At 39.3% G+C, this 19167-nt stretch overlaps 2 protein-coding genes across 3 annotated transcripts; one reads left to right on the forward strand and one right to left on the reverse strand.

Moving 5' to 3' along the window:
- The first annotated feature begins 22 nt into the window (after positions 1–22).
- LOC136421954 (HCLS1-binding protein 3-like) lies at positions 23–4974 on the forward strand. Its single transcript, XM_066409559.1, has 5 exons — positions 23–246; positions 1005–1136; positions 1835–2001; positions 2764–3171; positions 3854–4974. The coding sequence occupies exons 1-5, from the start codon at positions 156–158 to the stop codon at positions 4139–4141; spliced, it is 1086 nt and encodes a 361-aa protein (XP_066265656.1). The 5' UTR covers positions 23–155; the 3' UTR covers positions 4142–4974.
- A 124-nt stretch (positions 4975–5098) lies between these two features.
- Positions 5099–19167, reverse strand: LOC136421951 (uncharacterized). 2 transcript variants are annotated; one of them, XM_066409556.1, is made up of 13 exons: positions 18844–19167; positions 17022–17310; positions 13994–14144; positions 13116–13252; positions 12553–12694; positions 12001–12096; positions 11266–11405; positions 10482–10579; positions 8841–9000; positions 8192–8296; positions 7824–7973; positions 7123–7218; positions 5099–6327 (listed from the first exon to the last, which is right to left on the reverse strand). In XM_066409556.1, exons 2-13 carry the CDS (start codon positions 17223–17225, stop codon positions 6196–6198), a joined length of 1611 nt encoding a protein of 536 aa, XP_066265653.1. In that variant the 5' UTR covers positions 17226–17310; positions 18844–19167; the 3' UTR covers positions 5099–6195. The 2 variants fall into 2 exon arrangements, with proteins under 2 accessions (XP_066265653.1, XP_066265652.1); XM_066409555.1 differs by lacking the exon at positions 18844–19167 and adding an exon at positions 17793–18079.

The following is a 19167-nucleotide window of genomic DNA, read 5'->3' on the forward strand; positions in this document are numbered from 1 at the left end:
AACGATAATAGCATGATCCTAAAACCCGGAAGTCACAAGACATTTCAGTTCAAGGGTCGACAAGCATCCTTTCAAACTTTCTCTCCGTCTTTTCTTGCAAAGTAACGTCTTAGATCTTCTTCATGTATCTTGAAGACTAAACACAGAGTACCACCATGCCAATAGCAGCCACTGTCACCACACGTGAGCTTAGAAACACCGAAACGGGGCTGGATTTGAGCGTGCCTCAGACAGAAGATATTGCAGGTAAATTCCGCTATAGTATATACAAAAACAGGTGTTAGGAAAAAGGGGGCGGATTCTTTGCGTTGTCAAACTTTTGACAGTATTCAAAAATTGTACAATGTCATGTTACTTTACTTCTTGTCCTTGGATTGTGTTTATGAAATGTTTCACGTGAGTTTTGTTGTTGTTTTTCAATGAGGTTATTAGACAATAACGTTAACTTCCTAAAGTTCCTTGTTGTGTTTTCAGAAGTTTCTGTAAGTTTATATATTGTATTTCGACGGTTAGGCCACAGCAAGTAAACTTTATGGATGACATCCTCTGAAGACAGATAGGAAAAAAAGGAACAATAAAAAGATGTCTAAATTTTCAAAATAGACATCATATTCATAAGCATTGTAACATGAATAACTGAGCCACCAAGCTTTTTTTGTTGGATTCCTGTATTCAGGAAGTGCAGAAGCTAACACAAGTGTAGTAGCCTAGTATCACTACAAATACATGCATTGTACACTCAGGGCTAACCACATTGGTGTCACTTCTTCAACTACACTAGTGGGCTACCTCACCAGTGATGTCACTTCTACAACTACTGTCAGCAGTCTACTACTACTAAACAACTACTAAAAGTATACTCAATGCATCATTGAGTATAATTTTTTTTTTTTTTTTTCTTAATCGGGCAAAATTCAATGTGCACGAAAAGTGATCCATAAAATCTTCACACTTTGGCCTAAGATAAAAATTACTAATGTTGAATGTGATAAACTTTGTTTCAGGAACTTTAGGTATCACCACGACGCTGTACCAAACCATAGTCATCACCAATCTTTCCGTCTGCAAGAGTCCAAAGCACAAGGAGAATGATGTCATTCAGTTCATGTGTAGCCACAAGTACGCGGAGTTTGAAGGCATGTATCATCATTCTTGTTACCTTCGCAAGAAGGTTGTGTTTTTGGTTTTGCTATGGTGGAGTGACTGTTGATATTAAAAGCTTAACTTCAGAAGCTGTGGATGGATGTTCATGGTTTTTGGTAGGTAAGTGGGTAGGTGTTGGGGAGACAAAGGTCAAGTTTGAGAATGGGCCTCCTGGCGGCTTCCTACATCACTGCAGCAGATCTTGTATGTATGTGTTTACTCCATACTGCATGCCGCTTTTGGGCTGCAAACATTAGCCTACAGGAATGTAGCATTAATACGATAGACAACATCATTGAACTTGAAAGTCCTTTTTTCTCATCCTCAATGAAAATATGTTGATAGAAAAAAAATTAGTCTTGAAATTTGAATGTTCAACACTTTTTGCTAGTTTGTGAAAACTGAAGTCTTTTTCTAAAAAGAGATGGATAGATAAAGGAATGAATAAATAGATGAATGAATGGATAGATGGATGAATGGATGGATGCATAAATGAAGCTTAAGGAATGAATGAATAAATCAATGGATTGTACATACATGTAGATGAATGAATGAAAGAATGCATGTATGGATAGATGGACAATGAACAGATGAATGAATGAATGAGTGAATGAACGAATGAATGAATCCTAGTAAATGTACTTACTATATGTCAACAAAGCCTTCTAAAAAAAACATTTTCTAACCACAGCTCTGCATAAGACTCTAGACGAGAAGTTCTCTGGTACGGCGCTGCCAACTCTACCGTCCCGGATGGTTCTGAAGTCGTCCGCTGCCGTCACTAAAGAGAGACGGAACGCGTGTGACACCTTCCTCAGGTTCATCGCTAGGACTCCCAAACTGGCGACATGTCCAGAGGTGTGACAATCCTTTATATACATTTCAATACCTTGAATTTCAATAACGTGGCTTTTTTTGTAGTACTACACATGTTAAAGTTTGATATATTTACTTCAACACAAGCAAATGTAGCTCACCTCGAATTTTCAGTTGCATATATACAATGTATACGTCAATCTTCTTCAGGAGTGATTCAATAACTCCGAGCACGTGACCTTATAATAGGGACATGTGACTCAAGTAATGAATTGTGAGCTACATCTGCTTGTGTTGAAGTACTAGTAAAGTATTGAACTTTATCATGGAATGTACCAACACAGATGAGCTTTCATTCTAGAATAACTTTATAATTTTTCAAATCTTATCATTAGTGAAATGCCATAAGGTTGTGTGCATCAGGTTAACTCCAATGCATTATATAGATCTGATTCAAAAGAAATAAATCTATCTAAAAGTGCCACATAGTGCCTGTCAATGGTACTGCAGACTGTAATACCGGGAGTTTGAGAATGACAACAGGTAAATGATTGACAGGTTGCATGTTACATCAATAAACTGTTCAGCAAAATAGCTAGATATAACGTTAATCTAGTCCAAGTTGAATAGAAAAGGGGTTTGGGCAGATTTCCTTATGAAATTTTCTTATGCTTTTCAAAGCAAATTGATGCAAATTGTATTTTCAAAAACAAATTCCTTCATTGTTTATGTATCTTTCCAAGAAATAACAAGAAAGTGACCTTCTTTAAGAAATGGTTTTTGTTTTTTATTTTATCTTAACAGCTTTTGGAGTTTCTTGGTGTCAGCAAATCCAAGGCCACCTACTACTTAAGAAAAGCACAGGCCAAGATCGCGCCGTCTCAAACAGAAAAGAAAGAGGACATCTTTGAAGAGAAGACCACCGATGCTGACGAGAAAGAGCCGACCGAACCCGAAAACACGCAGAACTTGCCGAAGAAAGTCGATATCTTTGGTGGAGATGGCGTAGACGACGCAGATTTAGACCTGTTTGGACAGACGTCTTCAAGTACGACGGTAGACGACGATCTGTTTGGGGCAGCGCCCGTCAAGACGGGTGACGTCACGAGGTCTCAGGGGGTCAAGTTGTTCGGAGAAGAAGAGGACGAGGACCAAGAGTTGTTCATCCCAGAGGGAGCACGGGTAGAAACCAAGCCAGAACCAACTGTAGAGGTTTGTTTGTTTGTTTGTTTGTTGTTGTTTTTTTGTTTCTTTGATGCATTTTGCTACCTTCGGTTCTGGAAAAAGAGCTGAACCATGCACATGTAAATACGGTATATACTTGTAATAGTATATCATTATGATTATTGTCATCCTTGTGGTAATTAAAGAAATGGTACTGTAATTGTATCTTTTATTGGTAACTTATTTTTAGCTGCTTTATCATTTCACTAGTCAACTGCTAAAATTTCATCATGATTGCAAATACTTGATTACTAACACTTGAGACTGTGATATTTGTTCCCAACGTTACAATCAAATGTCATGAACTACTCCCTTTTCTCCCAACCGCTAGAATTACCAACCGCAATATCAAATGGTACATTCTCTTATCTTGCTTGATTTAGAAAAAAACAATTTTTGTCCCTTTAACCTTCTTCAGAACTTTTGCCAAATTACTATTCCGTATATTAGATAAAAGATTGAGCAGTAATTCATTGACAGATGAAGTTTACATTGACAGAATTCTATTTCCTTCATTGTAAGTTCATACACCAGAAAAGTGTTTCTCAATTTCAATGCTCCAGCATCATGGGGACGAAATGGGTGGGTAGTGCAGTGATGCCCCCTAGTGATGCACATGAAAACTACATTATGTAAACCCAAAATGTACTGTATTGATTTCTTACTGCAGGTTGAGGATAACACTGATCTTCTCACCATCGAAGATGACTTGGACAAACTTCTCAACGTCTCTAAAGAAAAGCCAAAACCATCGCCAAAGCCTCGCCCCGTACCCGCACCGAGACCCGGCAAGAAACCGCCAACAGCGCCCAAACGGAGCTTGACCAAAACAGCCCGCCCACCCGACGTTCTGCCCGGAAGTGACGTCACGGCTGTGGAATCCATGGGAGATGATGACATCATGAAGTACATACAAGTGGAGTCTGATCAGCAGGGGGACGATCTTAATCTTTTTTAATCATTTCTAATCTTAATCATTTTATTGGCCAAAATGGTACCGTAACATAAGCCCTCACTTTTATCTCCTGCATTCTTGCAAAGCCAAAATAGTTTTTAAGAATGAAAAAAGTTCAGAGGCTAGTTTTGTATACTAGTATTTTTGTTGATGGAATAAGTTGTCAAAATGCATAATCTATTTCAATATCTTTACTGAATGAGACAAAGTTTATCATAGATAGTTTTTAGTATAATTGTATAAAAAAGGTAACAAAGGCAAGTTTTGGATATTTTTGTTGATTTTTAAGTTTTCAACATGCATAGTCTGTTTTGATATTTTTATACAATGGGACATTCTCTTTTTAAAACTTAATAAATTCGTGCAATTTTGTGATAATTCAAACAACTGCATTTAGAATGAGCTGTATTGTCTATTGTTAAGGTTCCCATAATTCATTGTTGAACCGAACCTAATAAGGAAAAAGTGCAAAATTATGCAGAATGCTTTAACTTTCTTACCTCAGAAATATCTAGTTTATTTCCTTCTACAACGAAGCATTTGACATGGCTACATAATAATTGACCAATGGATAATGGGACGTTTAAAACAGAGGGGTAACTGTACATGTGTATTGAATTATGTGCAAGATCAATTCTGTATTTGCTAGAAAAGATAGCCACACTTTAGCATATGAATAAGAAATCGATGTGGCATTACATAGGTACACTTATTTGACTTTAATGAAACTGGTTTGCTTTGTATCATTCTTTACAATATGCGAATATTCCTTACTGCTGAATGGAACCCTGACCATCTAAAATGCTAGATATATACTACATCACATTTCAAGTCCACATTATGCTTTCCGACAGCTTTTCTCTACCTAAGCATGAGAGGGGGGGGAGACCTCCCCCCTTTTATGTAAACCAAGCCTAAAGGTAACGGAAGAATATCTGAAAGGTAGAAATAACTGCAAGGATAAACGCTTGCTTTCCGACAGTTTTTCTCTACCTAAACATAGGTAAACCGAGCCTAAAGGTAACGGAAGAATATCGGAAAGGTAAAAATAACTGCGAGGATAAACGCTCGCTTTCCGACAGCTTTTCTCTACCTAAACATAAAAGGGGGGAGACCTCCCCCCTTTTATGTAAACCGAGCCTAAAGGTAACGGAAGGATATCGGAAAGGTAGAAATAACTGCGAGGATAAACGCTTGCTTTCCGACAGGTTTTCTCTACCTAAACATAAAAGGGGGGAGACCTGCCCCTTTTATGCAAACCCAGCCTAAAGGTAACGGAAGGATATCGGAAAGGTAGAAATAACTGCGAGGATAAACGCTCGCTTTCAGACATCTTTTCTCTAGCTAAACATAAAAGGAGGGAGACCTCCTTGTAAACCAAGCCTAAATGTAACGGAAGGATATCGGAAAGGTAGAAATAACTGCGATGAACGCTCGCTTTCTGACAGCTTTTCTCTACCCAAACATAAAAAGGGTGAGACCTCCCCCCCTTTTATGTAAACCCAGCCTAAAGTAGTGCTGCGTGCCGGTACTGTGTACCGGTACTGTACCGTAAAAATTGATTAGGTACAGGTCCAAAACTGATACCGGATCATGAAGTACCGGTACTGTACCGATATAAATTTACACCAAGTATGTGATTATTTTGTGACTGATCTCCTGACCCCATTGCCTCATGCTACACCAAAATGCAAACGTGACCAAAGTGACACCTTGGAACAGCGTAACTAATAAATATGCAACAGATCATTCAGGCAGGTCGGGAGTATATGTAAACCAGAAGTTCTTTTGCACTACCATAGAAATCCACTAGGATGCCCATCATCACCTTTCGTCCTTTGTTCTATCCACGCCTACTCACATGCCAAATTTCACAATATTTTACCAATACTTTCTTGAGTCATGCTATTAGACTACAATCAACCACTGACAGCTTCTAACAATAAGAGAAACGAAACCTTCTTGACAAAGGTAATAGCAATTACGACCGTTGTAAGACGTCGTGCAATACTAGTAATAGTAATGACAGAATAGTTGTTGTTTCAGTCCGTTTTCTACTAACGCGAAATGCTTCTCCTTGGAGCAAAAAGAACGTAGCTCCGAATCGTCCTCCAGTGGTCTTTTTTCTTCTTGAGGTTGTTGTCTTTGATGTAGGTTCGGAGAAAGGCACGGGTCCCGATTGCTCCTTGCTGTTGAAGAAAAGGTATTCAGTATTTTTCAGATGGCTATCAATCTTTCAATACAATGATGATAATGCCAAAGAACTGTTCTTGTCTACAAATTTTCCACAAACGACAACTAGCACTCAACATTCAGAATATATCCTCAGTGTATTGTCTGGCCTATCGCTGCTTGTTGGTTGCTTGACTTCTAAGCCATCCTTCGATGATACAAGACAAATGCCCTGTCGGACAATGTAATTGACTTTCCCTTAAAATACACCCTAGCCCTAGGCTGTGTCAATCACAGTATTAGACATGTGACTGCTGGTTACATCACACTGAACGACCTGTCACACCTAGCTCCTGTATTGTTTAAAGCTACCTAGCGAGGTTGCCACTACTTGGTGACAAGGAGCTCAATGTGATACGATAGTTCTTTAAACGCCAAATCTTTAAACACTTTGATCCTAGATTGGTAACTCTGACACTTATGGTCCTTGGAGTGTTCCTTGGTCTTTTCTGAGCTGGTGTCAGATGATTAGTCGTTGATAAACCAATGTATTTTGTTTGTTTTTTTTACATCATGCATAGTCTGGACGTTGTGTCATACTTAACCTGGATGTCATCTGATTACTACCGGGCCGGGGCTCCTACATGTACATTCCCTACCCTGAAAAAATCGCCCCGGTAGTAATCGGATGACACCCAGGATATCTATATGGTTCTTAGTGTTTAACAGTTAGAGCACTGGCTACGCCTTTATTGCAGAGTAAAATTTGTATCATACTACAAATCAGCAGCATTTTGTTTATAAGATTCTACCTTGAAGAGGAAGATTTTGTCCCGATCCTCCAGGTGAAAATCTGTTGTATTCACGTAGTCGCTGTCCACGCCGACACACCTTTTCACATCCTGGTCCTGTAGAATAATTCTCAGTTCAGTAACTCGACAGAGATAAACTCATTATAGAATCTGATGGGTACCTAACTTTTAGAAATGCATGGTCAGAAAATAACACTAGAAGCAAAAAAGAGAAGATTCTTATATTTGTATTCTAAGACCATATAGTAAGTTAAACGTTTCCAGGTCCACAAGAAAGGCAAATTATTATGAAATTCCTTTCGGAAGGAATGCGTTTGTGTGTGTGTGTGTGTGTGTGTGTGTGTGTGTGTGTGTGTGTGTGTGTGTGTGTGTGTGTGTGTGTGTGTGTGTGTGTGCGTGCGTGCGTGCGTGTGTGTGTGTGCGTGTATATGTGTGTGTGTGCGTGTGTGTGAGTGTGTGTGTGCTTGTGTGTCCGTTTTCTTGTGTATGTATGTGTAGGGTGTGTGTGTGTATGGGACTGTGTGTGTGCTTGTGCGTGTGTATGTATGTATGAGTGTGTGTGTGTGTGTGCGTGTGTGTGTGTGTGTGTGTGTGTGAGAGAGAGAGCGTGTGTGTGTGTGTGTGTCTGTAGGTTTATGTAGGTAACCTGTTCTTATGCCCGCAAATGTTTTAATCTCAATAAACAAACAGTATCAACCAACCTTGCTGTACGCTCTCTTCCCCATCACATCCAGGAGTTTCACATACTTTAAGGTGTAATCCCCGAATCCGACCGTCTCCTCCTCCATACAACGTGTCAGCCACCGGTAGCCTTTGTTGGCGAAGAACCCATGGATCTCTTGATACGACAGCTGCAAGGAAAATACTTGGAACTGTAAGAAACTATGATAATTATTAACATCAAAGTATTGAATGGTTTGTGTTTTTACGAACCATCAATATCTCTTTGAATCAAAACGTCAACGCACACATTTACATATTAGGACATAAAAGGACTTTTTTGTTAAGAGAAGCGTCTATCCTATGGGATGATCCAAAATGTGACTGAAAAGTTTGATGAAATATTGACCTGTCCATTTTTGTCCGCGTCCATTTGATCAAAGAGTTTATCGACTTTGTAGCCCTCACCGAAAAGTTTCTTCTTTTCTTCTTCGTCCAGGGAGTTGTCGCTTGCCTACGGAGAGATTTCATTGTTCATGGTTTACCTTTGCTTATTCAAACCCATGTGAACATGCATATTATGAGTAATAAAATAGTGTGACAAGTGCAAATTAAGAAGGGCCAGAAAGTCTAGAAGTTTATCTATCAGCCACCTCTCTGAAAATCATGATTTAGATAAACATGTATTAAGTTACACGGCGTTCGATATCAATGAGTAACCAAATAAAGTAATATGGTTGAATATAAGCATCAACGTTTAAGAATTATTGGCAGAAGTAAACAAAATACAGATGAGAATAATTCCAAGTCACTGAGTTGCAAAATTACATGTCAATATTTCATATGAATAATCGCATTGGTTTCTTTCAGTGTTATGTTTTTTTCTACTATGTCATGAACAAGACAAGACTTTCTTAACATACAAAATAAGACAAGACACGTTTACAGATTCCCATGGCACAAACTTAGACTAAAGCTATAACTTCGTGATCTCTTGGCCATTAGTTATTACAAAGATGGCATTTAATGAGAACAAAAAGGTGCTTAATCTACGATACCTCTGTAAAAGCTCTGTGAAGCTCTTCCCTGCTGATGGTTATGTTCTGGTCAGTGTTTTGCATCTTCAGACTTGTCAGAAACCTGTCAATGAGGCCGCGCATTTTCTTCCTGTTCTCCATGGCTCCAACTGTTTCAAGCTCTCTCTTGTCTGTGTACTTCCTACAATAACGCCATAGATGTCAACGTTAACTCAATACAAGCCATCGGCATTAAGCAACGCTTGCCGCCACCTTTATACATTGTATGTCAAGCTCGGCGACGCTGGCGTACCAGCCTCCGTTCCATCCTGCGTTAGCGCTGGCCAGCCTTCCTCAGCCAATCACGTTGCCGCCTGCGGTCAGGACGCAACATGATTGGCTGGTGGCGTTCCCTCCAACAACAGGAGGGGGGATACATGATTGGCCGACGGCCGACCAGCGCTAGTAAAACGACAACTCAGCCCAATTAAGGCCTGTGACACCTGGGGGTTCGCTAGGTTAGCAGTTATTTGCACGTAACTTTTGATGTATCCATCTATTTAAAAAAAAAAATGGCCAGATGATGGAAATAACAAATATTTAGAATATCAAAACAAGAAGTTTTTCAATCTCATATATTTTTGTGTCAAAAGTAAAGATTTTGGTAAAAAAATTACTGCGGTTCATTGATCTGTGAATTCCCCGGCGGGGGCAGGGACTTTGACCTTGATTTTTTACGACATAGGAGATAATTAGAAACGAAATTAATCTGTCCAAGGCTATTTTGTCAAATATGACGATTTCGTGTTTTATTTGGGGCCAAAACATTAAAAACAGTGATTTTTTTTTAAAATTCCCTCAAAAATTGCTCTTGCTGAAATATGATCATTCTAAGGTCAAATAGCCTTGGATAATATTTTTCAGCAAGGTATAATACTAACAGATTCATTGATTTTTTTAGCAATCATGTGATTTTGACCGGGGAAATAGCATTTGAAGCTGGCATAAGTGTTCTCTGGAAAAGACATGTCAAGCCGATACCGCATGACGCCACGGGGTGAATGACCTGTTAGAAGCATGGTCGTATCAATACCCAACTTCGCAGACAGTTAGTATTATAGAGTATATATACTTATGTACTATATCTGCAATTTCACTTGCTATACAATATTTTTGGGTTAGAAATAACGATTTTTGATTTGCTCTTCCCCAGCTGATGTATAAATTCCCCGCCGTTTTCGCGCCATACCACACCGCGGGGGGGCCGTTCGAACGTTCGAACATGTTCGGACGGTACCATTTTGCAGCTTCCACGGGGGTCCCTTTTTGTTAATAGCCTCTACTTATGTCAATATTTGATGAATATTTGATGAATATTTGTACTGTTATTATTCATAGGTCCTATCAAAAGTAGTTAGTATGCCAAATATTTAGTAAATTCCTGTTTTTGCAATTTAATGTTACATTGTACCCGATTGGACCATTCTGAAAACGTCACGGTCTCGCCAGGTTACCTGCGGTCACTGAGCGGTTCGAAATTCATGTTCGACAGAAGTTGTCACAGGCCTTAAACTGCCTGAGAAGGCCGGATCGCAGGCAGATACACCAGAGACGTCACTTGAGATATACCAGCAGCGTGGCTGATGTGAGAGGATGACCGTCAGCGTAAATTCTTTCTCTAACCTGGCAGTCACAGTGTCGGGTCTCTCGAAATCTCTCTCTTCCTGATTCAGACGATCATGGAATTTCCGTTGGAACTTCTCCACATCTTCGTCGGAATACTGGAATGTAGCACGTCATTCGAAATCAAACGAATGTCAATATTTGCATGCATTAGTTTTCGTTACTCTCTGTGTACAAGTTGCACAGTATGGATGTAAACAAGGCTTCTCATCGACAGGCTTGTCCACGGGATAAAACATACTGATGATCACTACTCTATACGAAACTAGAGTTCCACGACCTCATACCATCCATCAAGCCCTTCTTCAGTGATTCCCTTTCAAAGTCCGAAGCAAAACCAACTCCTGCAGTTCCGCTAGGGGGCCAAAGCCTATACCACTTACTCTCTGTCCAAAGAGCTATTTACCACTCAAAAATCAGGACCACAGCGTGTCCAGAACACGAGATATCAAAACAGGAAGTTCCGTTGCAGTACCGTAACTAGCCGCTAGGGGACCCAAAATCCAATCATTTCCAGGTCTCATTAAGACCTACCTACCTACCAAATATCAAGACAATCCATCTAAACCTTCTCGAGTTATGCTGGTCGTTACACACACACACACACACACACACACACACACACACACACACACACACACACACACACACACACACACACACACACACACACACACACAAACGCTACCTATGATGATACCCTTCTCGGCGAATGTTACAAGCCCACCGTCCTTTCCATGTCGAAATCGGAATACTGAGTACGAACAACAGTACGTGTACTAACGAGCATGACGCCGAGTGTTTTATCGATGTCGTTTTCCTCACAGTGGAAGCGGTTGGACGGATGCATGATGATGCTAAGTTTGGCAAGGTCATCAAGCTTGTTGAAGAGAGAATCCTCTTCCTTCATAGACAGCCACCAACCTGGTGAACAAACAGTACAGACATAAGACAGATATTAAGCACGCAAATATACATTTATTTAGTAGAAATATACATTCATATGTCATATATGAGTAGAGATTACGATCTGGCATAATTGCTGGTTCTACCGGTAGAGATCGGAATCTGTACAATTTAAGATATTCCATTAAAATACATAACTTTTCAATTTTAATTCATGTCACTTTAGATCAACGGATTGATTTGAAACTCAGGATTTATAAACGGGAGACCACCCTAAAACACTTGTAGCATCCTGACTGCGATCGCTCTAGACAAAGATTGATATTCCGGTCGGCGATTCTGTTTCATCATTTTCTCTATTCTGACGTTATAGATGTCATGTACATGTTGGTCATATTCATTTAAGTATATAATTTCATTCCGTTCTAAATAGCCTTGTAGGGTAGACACATTATATATATAATGGAAACAAAATATGAAAGATTAAGATTTCATCAAATTTTAAAACTACACTGCTACACAAATAAAATGTTCTTAGAGTAGTATTCATGAGTTTCATTAACACAGAATTTTAAGATAATCATCATAGTATGAATAAAGACGTCATGTCTACCGTCAAAGCAGTGGATAGGGAAGTTGCAGATGACGCCGCCGTCAACAAAGAACTCGTAAGAGCCGTGGCAGTCATCCAGTACAGGCTCAAACAGACCTGCATGGAATTACCATAGAAACATACGTCACGTGTTTGAAAGTCCTATCATGGAACGCAGCGCAATCCAAGAATTTCCTAATCATTCAGGAAAATATAATCAAGCCAATATCATAATTAACACCATATTATGCCAATCATCACCAAACCTACATGTACGTTCATACCAAAAATTATCGAAATACACCAACCCCTCCTTCCTCGTCCAAAGTTTCTAACAAAAATGCCCCATGAAAATCACACCAAATGGGTTAGATATACAGTCTTTTAAACATATTGCTCTGTGATAAATGACCGGAAAAGATGCCACTAGCGCATTGATTGATATAATGTTAGTTCCACTTCACGAGTTGGTTCTAACAACTCTTTATTAAAGTTTGATATACTTTTTTCTAGGTCACCGTGTATTAGAAAAATGTGTTTAACATAAAAAGTTGTTAACTTCTTTTTACATACCAGGTATTGACATTGACATCCTGACAGCTTTGCGGATAGGAAGATCTGGCGTGGTCTTGACGTGGCAGTACTCTTCCGTTAACTGGTCCAAGTTCGTCACCACGATGCAAAGTTCCTCGCACTTCAAGTTCATCTCGTAGAGCTAAAACATGATGAGTATAGAGCGTTTTCACTTGCATATCAATGAAGCATAATTAGAGACGATGTTGTGCCCGCGAGAAAGTCACTTTACACGACTTTCCTCACTCCACCCTGGTGTGAATATGGGTTATTGTTCTCCATACGTGGCACCGTTAATATATGTTATAAGATATTGATTGCAGTGGCACATTGCCCTTGTCTGCCCACAAGCAAACTAGATTTGTTTTAAATGATGATGATGAGGCCAAGACATGGACTGGCCTGAGCGCTACACAACTGAGCAGAGAGGCCGAGGACAGAACAGGATGGGCACGGATCATTGCGGCTGGCTGTCATGACGCCCCTACGACCACTGAGGTCATGGGTCATGAGTGAGAGAGTGAGTGAAGAGAGGACGCTGATAATGATGGAAACATTCATACCTGCTTAAATGTGATGTCAGGGTTCCCGGTGTACTTTTCCAAGATGTCTCCAAGGAATTTGTACAGACCGTCTCCTCGCTCCCACCCATAGCGCCGGAACAAATTGATGGGTTTGACCAATTGCTCCCAAAACCCGCCTATGAAAAGGATTATAATTCATTAGAAATGCACTTTCTGAAGCCTTGATACGAAGATTCCATATTCCTAACGTATAGGTTGGTTGGACTGTATATTACGTGAAAGTACAAATCAACTTGTTTTCATATCTGAAGTAATGCGTCCTTTCTCCATATGGGGTTACACTTGAAAAAATTAAGACGATCAGTATAGAATTACAATATACGTTGTAATCACCTCTATGAAAAATGGAGGTGTGTGTGTGTGTTTGTGCTTCCGTGCATTTGTGGTCAGCCCAGCATTAGAACCTAAGAATAGGTTATGCTAATAACAGCCTTATTTGCATAAACAATCAGACAAGATTAAATAATAAATATACAAAGGCTCTAGATATTTCATGGAGGTATGAAGTCTCCGAACTCTTGCTTTGGGAATGCCTTGTACATGTCCACAGTAATGAAAGACAATCTCATAAGGTTGAAATATGTTAAATAAACACTTAGATAATGTAAAAAGTACCAAATGTTTACCTAGATTTGGTATTATAAAGGATATCGAAATCCAGGATGAGCCGATTTTACCTGATTGTAATATGATATTACAGATGCACTGAATGTTAGCCTACATTGCTTAAAAATCATCCTCTTCTCCTTCTCTTTCTTCTTCTTCATCTTCTTCTTCTTATAAACAGTTTATACAGCGATGCTTCTAGAGATAAACTATATCTGAAATCTTATAAGGGTGCTATTTTCGACACGTACCAGAAATAAGAATGTTGCCAATTTCTACGCTCGCCTGTTCGGCCACTTCATGGCATTCGAGTCCCAGAGCCACTAGTGTCGCAGTGATGGCACCGGCACTCACTCCGGCCACGCGCTTGATTCGGGGGAGAATTCCAGCCGTCTCAAGAACCTAAGAAGAATTTTTAAAAAGCTTAGTAGAACAGCTTACTAGAACTAGTTAGAGTATCAAAATCCAATCATTTCAAGGTGCACAGACCGACCCACCTACAAAATATGAAGACAACACATCCAGGCATTCTTGAGTTATCGTCCCATGGACTTTCACATTCCTGTGCAATTCCTAGAATTCTTGCAAACTGCACACAATATATATCAATTTGGCTCGCCCCTGAGGCGTCGCCAAAAAAGCTTAGTAGAACAGCTTACTAGATCTAGTTAGTTACGGTGCCTATCTTAGTTTCTATAGGGGCACACATAGCTCTATTTAGCACATTTATTTAGTTCAGAAAAATATTTTAGTCAATTCACGTGTTAAGCATATTTACCTGTGTTAACGATTGGCATAATCGCTAGTAGAGAGTCTTTCCTCTTAATCCCTAACTATAATCCCTTACTAGTGATTTAATGAGCTAACATGCCTCTAACTCATTAAATCACTAGTAAGAGAATCTTTAAACCCCTTACTAGTGATTTAGTGAGGTAACATGCCTCTAATTCATTAAATCACTAGTAAGAGAATCTTTAAATCCCTTACTAGTGATTTAATGAGCTAACATGCCTCTAACTTATTAAATCACTAGTAAGAGAATCTTTAAACCCCTTACTAGTGATTTAGTGAGGTAACATGCCTCTAATTCATTAAATCACTAGTAAGAGAATCTTTAAATCCCTTACTAGTGATTTAATGAGCTAACATGCCTCTAACTTATTAAATCACTAGTAAGAGAATCTTTAAACCCCTTACTAGTGATTTAGTGAGGTAACATGCCTCTAATTCATTAAATCACTAGTAAGAGAATCTTTAAATCCCTTACTAGTGATTTAATGAGCTAACATGCCTCTAACTTATTAAATCACTAGTAAGAGACTCTTCAAACCCCTTACTAGTGATTTAGTGAGGTAACATGCCTCTTATTCATTAAGTCACTAGTTAGATAATCTTTAAACCCCTTATTTGTGATTTAATGAGGTAACCTGCCTCTAACTCATCAAATCACTAGTAAGACAATCTTTAAATCCCTTACTAGTGAATTAATGAGCTAACATGCCTCTAACGCATTAAATCACAAGTAAGACAATCTTTAAATCTCTTACTAGTGAGGTCCACTATAGTAGGGGGCTAGTCCAGTTATTCCAATATGGCTTGAGAGCTAAGAAGACATATTAAAGTCTATGGCATAGCTTATAGCGAGGTCTGGCTGTATACAAAGAAGAAGTCAAACCCTACAAAACAATGTAGTATAGTATCTTACAGTAGATTAGACTACTTGTCCTGTGAGTGTGTAAGTTTGCGTTATCATTTTGTCACTTGCCTTCGGGTATGAATTTGCATAAAAGATCTGTATGCCCTGTGCCCCTGACCCATGACCTAAGCGCTCTACCCATGCATATGTTCCACCTTCGGGCTATAACTGCCAAAACAAAGAGGGCTCTAACCACAACAACAAAGATGGCTACCTACATACCCATTGGCTTATCCCCAAGCAGATGTAAGGATCCGGCACTGTCTCAATATTTTACTTGTGCTCTTTGAAACACAGTACGTATATCAAGTACTGGAATTTTTCAAATCTTAGCCAAATCCTATGTAACGGAATGGTAGCCACTCCGGCTAGGGCTCTGGCCATAGGGCGAACCTTGAGAAATGGCACGGCCATAATAATAACCAGCAGCCCGTACACAGAGACTCAAAAACTCGTTCCTCCATCAAGCTATCCGCCTGTAACGTTACAACAATGCAACTCAGTAACACTCATACTGTAAGTTAGTTTACCAATGAAGACGTTTCTAGACGACTGACTTTTGCTCTTAGCTGTGTATGAACATTGAATATTTTCGTCGCTGTTACATGTTATGTTACATTTGTATTGTTTTTGATTAAGTGTAATGCTGATTGTGTATAGTACTTATGTAAAAATCAACACAATTCAGCTTTTATGTAACGCTGCAAGGTTGATTTTAAGAAACTGAATTGAATTGAATTGAATTGAAAGAGGGCTCGCACCACTAGATAGATGAAATCGCCAAGGAAAAACCTTTGACTTTTTCGGCGAATGACCTCGAATGACCTCACTGGATCGACAAGTCTGTGCTGCACGAGTCTATAATCATAGCTTGGGATATATGCAAGGGAAGGTTGTAGCAAAGCTACTACATCACTCATCAGACGGAGAATTTTTAGAGTAGCTTTTGATTAAGATAGACTACTTCACCATGTTGTATAAGATAGACTACTTCACCATATTGTATAAGATAGACTACTTCACCATATTGCATAAAATAGACTATTACATAATATTGTATTAGATAGATTGGTTAGCCTAATAGAATGCTATCTATGTACCAGTGAATGCCATGCTTTGTACCTTGTACAATTGTTGTGCAATAAAGTTATTATTATTATTTATCAATTGACTAATAATTCATGCTGCGTTTGTTCTTCATTCGTCTTTTCCAGGTTTAAGGTATGTTTTGCTTTGTAATAGAAATGAAAATACGTCTATCTTTGTCAATGTTATATACATGTTTGTATTATTATATTATTATGAACAGCTTTGATGAGTGTTGACAATGATTGGCAAGCATAAACATGAAATATGTGAATTAAGATTAACCCTAACCAAGAGGTTAATTAGACTTACGCCCTGGCCTTGTTCATTGTACACTGTCTGAGATGAAGTCAATCAAGACTCAAGAGTCACAGACAGAGCTATATGGAGGCCCAACCTTAACACATCTCAAGAAACACTTAAGATTCATACAGCACGGACGTGTCCAGAGTGGTCATTCGTGGTCATTTGCTTTAAAGATTACGGAAGAAACTAACCCGTAGCGTCCCGACGTAAGCAACTCCCCTGGCGCCTCCTCCTTCGAACACCAGGTTCTCAAAGGGAAAGTCGTACTTCAGAAACCTCTCGTCTTCTGGGTCGTCTATTTCCGTCAAATCCAAGATCCGAGGCTTCTCCTCCGGCCATATCTTTCCCATTACCATGGTTACCATCTGTTGACCGGTTGCCAATATGGTATCCATTGTGTTTGGTTTAAACAGTGGAAGTTTCAACCACCTCCTTCGCTTAAAACATCCACCTTTAAGTAGATTCGAGGAATATTTTGGCCTGAAAAATATTGAGAACATTATCGATACAAGAAAAGTACATAGTTGCGTATTAGACTTTCCTACGGTCTTCTTAAACTATAAAGAAAATACAAGAAGGCCTCAGCATGTCCAGAACAAAATATACATAACAACCGGAATTACAGCTGCAGAACCATTGTTAACCAACAGGAGGCCCAAAATTGACCTTGACTTTTTGCGTCAACATACCAAATACCATTCATCCAGAGGTTCTTGGTTAATTGCTCCGGACACACGCACACAAACGCACACACAGAGCAAGAGAGGCGGAGAGGGGGTAAAATTATACGTCCATTTCTCAAGATTACGGTACAATCATTACACGGTGAATACTAAATCACTACGTGGTGTCTAAAGGCCTGTTACACTGGGCAAAAACGGGGAAAAAGAGTTTACATCCTCTACAGTTTTCACCTATTTTCAAGTAAATGAAAGAAACGCAAGTGGCTTAGTACAACTCACGTGTTTTTGACATGAAATGACCCCTCTCACATCGCAGCCATTTGGAGGTGACACATGGATTGACAAGTGAGAATAATTACGATTCACGCAGGAATTGTTCAGACAAACGCCGTGTGGTGCAGACAAGATGTACTCTTAGCCCTGTCCTTTTGACACGGACTGCTATGTGCGCAGTGTCCTTTAGCTTGATGTGAAGAGTGTCTTAATTATAAGCCCCTGTCACACATTCAGGGCCTCCCCGCGACCTTGTCCCATACCCCTACATAAACAAAGTTGGCGGTAGGTTATAAGCAGTCTGACCAGTTTTAGGCGACGCTTGTCTTTCGTTCCGACCATGTCACGGCGATTTCACAGCCTTTTCACACCAAGAACATTGACTTACTCCCAACCGAGCCCCGAATACTGTCAGACTAACCCCCGTCCTGACTGATTCCAAACCAATTGTAAACTCTCTCGCGAATTAAAGTGGACATAACCAGCGATTTTTAAACAAGAGGTCCATGTCGTTTTTAATTAGATGGTCCATACAATGTTGTAAACATCATTTGGGTCAAAGTGTTTTAGTAATCTTCCGAACGGCTAGGAAGATTTATTTATTTTATTTCATTCGTATATGTTTACGGAGTATAAGGCAGGAAGCGATTACTTACTTGAAGCCTTCTACCCAACACATACAACAAAGAGACATAATGACATGCATAAATACAAAATGGAGAAAAGGAAAATAGCAATAGACAATACAAGTTGGTATCTATCATTAACTGAATCTGCCTGTGCAATGGATGTAAGTATGAACTATATCGAGTATATTACAGTTTTGTAAGTAGGAGAGTGACGTGGAACCGCGTAACAGAAGAGAACATAATGAACTGTCGTTAAGTAGTTGAAGGTCAGTTATGTTGGAAAGGGATATTAACGTAGTAGGAAGGTTCTTCGGTGATGTTTGCCTCTATCTCCAAAGAAAATCGTTCAATTACAGTTATTGTCTTAGTTTTCGGTCATCTTGTGTATCAGTTACTTAAATACAAGGAAAAGTTCCAAGAATACTCACCAATTCTGTAAAAGAAAGTCGTGGTGTGCAGCCGCAGTCGGCTAGCCGCGAAATGACAATTGTCTTATGTGCGGCTAAATAAATATACTAGAAATTTACAATGCCTTGGGGCTGTAAACACAAATTAATAAGAACCATTCTGTTTACAAATTCTCGCATATTATGCTTCAAACTAATTCAATTTCAACATGTCTTGACTTGTCTAAACTCGATGAAATAAGTCACCATGCATGAAGTTGTCACCCAGAAATGCAATAAAGAGGCGACATACAAGCCGGATTTTTGACTGTTCAAAACTATTGCCCACCATCTTGGTCATGCAAT

The sequence above is a fragment of the Branchiostoma lanceolatum genome, chromosome 16 (genome assembly GCF_035083965.1).
Source record: "Branchiostoma lanceolatum isolate klBraLanc5 chromosome 16, klBraLanc5.hap2, whole genome shotgun sequence".
Taxonomy (NCBI): Eukaryota; Metazoa; Chordata; class Leptocardii; order Amphioxiformes; family Branchiostomatidae; genus Branchiostoma; species Branchiostoma lanceolatum.